This window comes from Orbicella faveolata, unplaced genomic scaffold, assembly GCF_042242905.1.
Source record: "Orbicella faveolata isolate gen_17 unplaced genomic scaffold, um_ofav_v1 contig_46, whole genome shotgun sequence".
Classification (NCBI taxonomy): Eukaryota; Metazoa; Cnidaria; class Anthozoa; order Scleractinia; family Merulinidae; genus Orbicella; species Orbicella faveolata.
The window spans coordinates 17725001-17729846 of record NW_028301576.1 but is presented as its reverse complement, the minus strand read 5'-3'; the positions used below and the strand labels follow the sequence as shown (position 1 = coordinate 17729846).

The following is a 4846-nucleotide window of genomic DNA, read 5'->3' as shown; positions in this document are numbered from 1 at the left end:
GGGGGGGGGGGGGGGGTGGGAGTGGCTGATGTTAGGGTTGCAGAATCAATGGGGAATGCATGCGTGTTCTCGTTCATCTTTCTCACTGCTGTCGCTGTTGGAGAATAACGTATCTTCATCACTTTTTTAGCCAGAAAAACATTACTTGTAATTACAATGAGTTACCTGCCTAAAGTGTTTGCCTATATCTCTGCCATAATATTCAAACTCTATCCTTTTTTTGGGGGGGGGGGGAGGGGGTCTCCAAAAGGGGGGTGGCTAGCTACCCAATCCACTCCCCCAAATCCGCCCCTGCATGCATCATCTTTTCGAAACACATAGTTTTACTCGTCCCAATACTTTTCATTCTTATTTTGTTGTGCGCTCGCCCAAAACGCCCCTTCATTGTCGACAACAAACACAAGATGAACTCTTCCGCGAGTTAGACAAAACTCTTTATTGTGTTTGATTGAAAGTAAATTATTTTGCAAAGGCGCCTGCACACCTCTTTTGAAAAATGTTCATACGGCTAGCTAATTTTTGAAAGGTAATCTTGTCAAAAAGTTCCAAAAGAACTTTGCACATTCAGTTCTCTTTTCTTAAAATACAGAATACACGTTTCTAACATATTTACAAATGGACACACAGGCATCAAATCTACAAAAACTATCAATTAAAAGCTTAATCTACGGTCAAAAAGATTTGTTGTTCAAGGTTCAACGAGACAAAAACCTTTATGATAACATTTTGGTTTACAGTGACGTCAGTAAAGTCTAGAATTTATAGAACAGTGTCCTTGACTACAATAGCTTAACTGGTATTTCATTGCAGATACTCCGACAAGTTCTGGTCAAGAATCATTCATGATATAAACAAGCAAACTGATCAAAACACTAATATTCATTGAAAAACGATTATCGATACACTGAAAAGGGAAAAATTTTTCCAAAATTCATTTCATGAAAGAGAGTGCACGATTCCTTTCCTTGTTTCGGTAATGAAACATCCATGAACATTTGAGAGAACTCGAAAGAGCTGTGCCAACACTCGTCCACGCCTCGTGTTTCGCGTTTTCTCAAAACATCCCCTCTTGTTCAATTTCTAAAATGTACAATGACAATTTTATCCTGGCGACAGACGACATAATCTTTGACAATGTTCTCAATGTGCTCTTGACCATCAAGTCTAATACTTACAACTTAAACAGAAAACGGTTTAATTACCTGTTGAAAACGTAGAAATTAGCAACGAACCTGGCCCGCAGGCACTGAATTGAACAATCGAAAAGCAAAAAAGTAAACTCTACATCCATTCAAAACATTTCGTTCAATGCTGCTACCGTGTTATTGAATCACAAAGTGACCGTCACTTTCTCTTCACTAGCATCATTTTTTCAATTATTCCAGTTTTCACCTTTCCTCGGGTTATCGTTAATGCACTCAGGTATTTATTAACCATTCTTCAGGTTTGTAAAAAAATTGGCTTGATAAGTAAGCGACGATGACATTGAAACGTCAAAGACTATGTATTTAAAAATGAAATGCTTTACATTATACACTTTAACATTGTATAGGCTCTCATATTCACGACGGAGTGCAGAAAGAAAACTAAGATGCTTTAAGGCCAGCAAATGCACAATGTTAGGCTTGGTTCAAAATATCTCGCTATCGCCGACTCAGTTCACCGCGTTCAAAAGATAGCAGTTGTACATTTTACCACAATACCTTGCGAACTTAACACAACCAAACAAACTAACCAACCACAGAAAGTCAAATTTTTTCAAGAAATTCGTCCTTGTACTAACAACGTTGTTTATGTCAGCTTTGAAGTTTTCATAACTTTTCTGTGCGTTTTTCTCAGCGTTTTTAGGGTTTTCGTGCGCTAAATATTACAGATAAATGTACTGGTCGCCATCTTTTTCAGTAGAGTGGATTGTGTTTAGTTTGACTGAGGCACCAGTGCAGCTCGACAGATGATTCAGGCGTCGCGCTATACTCGCCTCCAACTCACTTGTAATTCAGTTCAACTCAGTTCATCATCTGATTATTCTATCATCTGAATTCAGTCGTACTTTCGTCTCAGTGTAATCCTGTTCTAAAAGCAATGTGCTCAGATCTATGAAAAGTCTAAATAAGCAGGCTCTACACATACATTGAAATCGACACAACAGTAGCTAGACTTTTGAATCAACATCCGCGCAAAGGCGGGTAGCGCAGAGATTGTCGTGCTGCACTACTCCAGCCCAGTGTTGGCAGTCGTAGCAAATTTTGACTTAATTCATCAATTGAGTTCGCCTCGACTATAGCGCGACGCTTAATCCAGGCCTTAGAACAGACTGCATCTTCCGAGAACCCTACATGTCCATATACAAAGTGACAGAAAAGTATCTAAAGATCTTGAATCAAAGCTTTCAAACGAAACAAATGCAATGGGCAACTATTACCCTAAAATCCGTTTACACACAGTGGGCTCGCCTAAACACTGCCTAGGTCTGGGTCGAACAGAAAATGTTTCAAATTCTCTGATCAAACGATTTTTTCCCTGAAATAAATGAGCCTTCTCAGAATTCCGAGACGTTTCTAAAGCTAAAGGTGTCTTGGTTCCACATGTCGCACAAACCGTTCATGTAAATAAAATTTGTAATGTCTGCAAGACTACCATTTTTTTTCATCTCTATTTTGATGTGACATCTCACTGTGCTTACACTGTTTCGCTTCATCGTGATTCCCAGTGTTAGATTACATTACTAAGTCCCAGTTCTACATGCCTTAGACACAGCGGTCAAACGAAAAAACTCAAAGTCACTTTCGGTTTTCACTGCCTCGAAATTTTAACATAAAAATCTCACATAAAATACGGCGTTGAACAAAAATATGAGGCGACAAAACTGGTTAACAACAATTATCAAATTGTGTGTGCATATTTGGCGTTCAAAGCTTTAGTGTTCAGTAGTTTTGGTTTCAAAGTAAAGGATTTCAAAACAGATTGAGAGACTTTGTACTTGTTCACTTGACCACTAAGCTTAAGACATGGCTGACATAAAAGTACCCATACCACCTTAAGGTCTAGGTGTGTAAACTTCTGACAACTCTTTCCTAGTCATTTGTAATAATCTGCTACCTATGCTGACCATGTGACTGTTCCAGTCTGCCGCTCGTCCTTTTGTTCAGTCTCTGATCCAGTCTCTTGCCTGTTTGTTGCTGCAGCTGCTGATCGGAACTGACTCAATCCGATGACCCAGGCTTCCGCTCGTCCTCTGATTCTGCAAATGTCCCAGGATCCAGCTGGGGCTGCTCCCTCCAGTAGTCCTCAGATGGCCATTCATGTTCAGGTTTGGGGTTCTCTTTCCCGTCCTATCATAAATCAGAAAACAATGTTACACAGCGTTGTCTCTATCCACACACAGTGGCCATTACTTGCTAACAAAAGTTCTGTAAGCTTTAAAAATGTGCACTGTTTCCCCATCATTAATTTTTTAGAGAATTATGTTTTTTGAAAATATTAGTGTGTCCTTTCAACTCGCAATGAAACAGCTTTGCTGTAAACATTCTTTGTGAAAAACAAAGATCCCTAATTTACATTGCTTTAAAAGTCCTTAAAATTCATATCGTTCCCACATTGACGTTTTGAAGTATGGTAGAACCGCATTGATAAGCTAAATCTTTATATCCCATACGAACTCTTGAAGTAAGGCTTTTTAAAGTCCGCACTTCTGTCGGTGCGTCACATGAGAAAGATGAAAGCTACAATACGACGGTAAAAAGTTCTCCTGAAGTTATAGTTTATCAATACCTTTTAACTACCGATTATTCTCTGACAACCGATCCAATAGGAATTAAAGGGATGTAGAATACTGGCTGTTTGTTTGTCTCAAAAAGTTGTTGCCGCTGTTTCATTCGGAAGGGATTGGTTCCCGCTAGTCCAGGATAAAAAACAAAATCCGACGAAATATAGCTATCCGCGACAGTATATGTTTTCAGAACGTTTTGCATTGAGAGGAGGATGTGTTTGGTCATCAAACCAAACTTGTGAAACGTACTATAATCGGAGTGGTCAGGGAATAGTCTAAGTACATGCATGGCGCTATCTTTGTATTGACTGCAAGCAATAAACTTAGTTGGAATTTATAATATCAGCCCTTCCAATAACTTTTGAAGTTAGTATAGGTAATCGTATGAATGCCAGTGCACTTCAGGATTTACACTACGAGTGATATTTGAAAATTCTCTCAAAATTGCACGAACCTTTAGGCGAGTGCAATTTGAAAGAATTTTCAAATATAACTCGTAGTGTAAATCATTAATTGCTCGAGCTTTCATACGATTATTTATTTATTATATGACTGAGAAAATTACGAACACGCGTGCGTTAATTCGCACAGCAGTGAAAATTAAGAATTAACGATAAATTGGCCTGCACTCAGCCAGTTACAATAAAGTAATTTTGTCATTCATATAATAAATTAGATAATCTAAATGAGGCAGCTGATGAGACCGAGGACGAGGATTTTTTTGTCACCGGGGAGGGTGGGTGTTCCGTTCCACTTCCTGAGAACTATTCACGAATGCTGCCAATAGAATGTCCATGATGGAGCCTGAGTTCTTTTAGTGTAAGAATTATTTCATGAACTTGTTTTCCCAAGCTAAGTCAGTTGAGGAAGGTTTAAAGTCAAATGCCTAAAGTTAGCTGCCCCAGTCTTCAAAAAATCCAGCCTCCTTCGCATACGTTTTCAGGGTCAGTCCCACACTCCATCTCATGAAGAAGTAGTGTGGTGCTGACCTCTTTAAAACGTCTGCAATGGAGAACCGAAGCGAGCTGAACAGGATCAAAATGCCATTCACCACCTGGATGTTTTACTGTTGGCGAA

The 4846-nt window shown here is 39.2% G+C and overlaps 1 protein-coding gene across 5 annotated transcripts in view; it reads right to left on the bottom strand.

The window, feature by feature from the left end:
* Positions 1–412: 412 nt before the first annotated feature.
* LOC110040289 (uncharacterized) overlaps positions 413–4846 on the bottom strand; it is a 49757-nt gene continuing 45323 nt past the window's right edge. For all 5 annotated transcript variants that reach the window (XM_089277163.1, XM_089277162.1, XM_089277164.1 and 2 more), the window contains one exon: positions 413–3332. In XM_089277163.1, coding sequence (XP_089133289.1) covers positions 3204–3332 — 129 coding nt within the window. In that variant the 3' untranslated portion in view covers positions 413–3203. The remainder of the gene's footprint in view (positions 3333–4846) is intronic.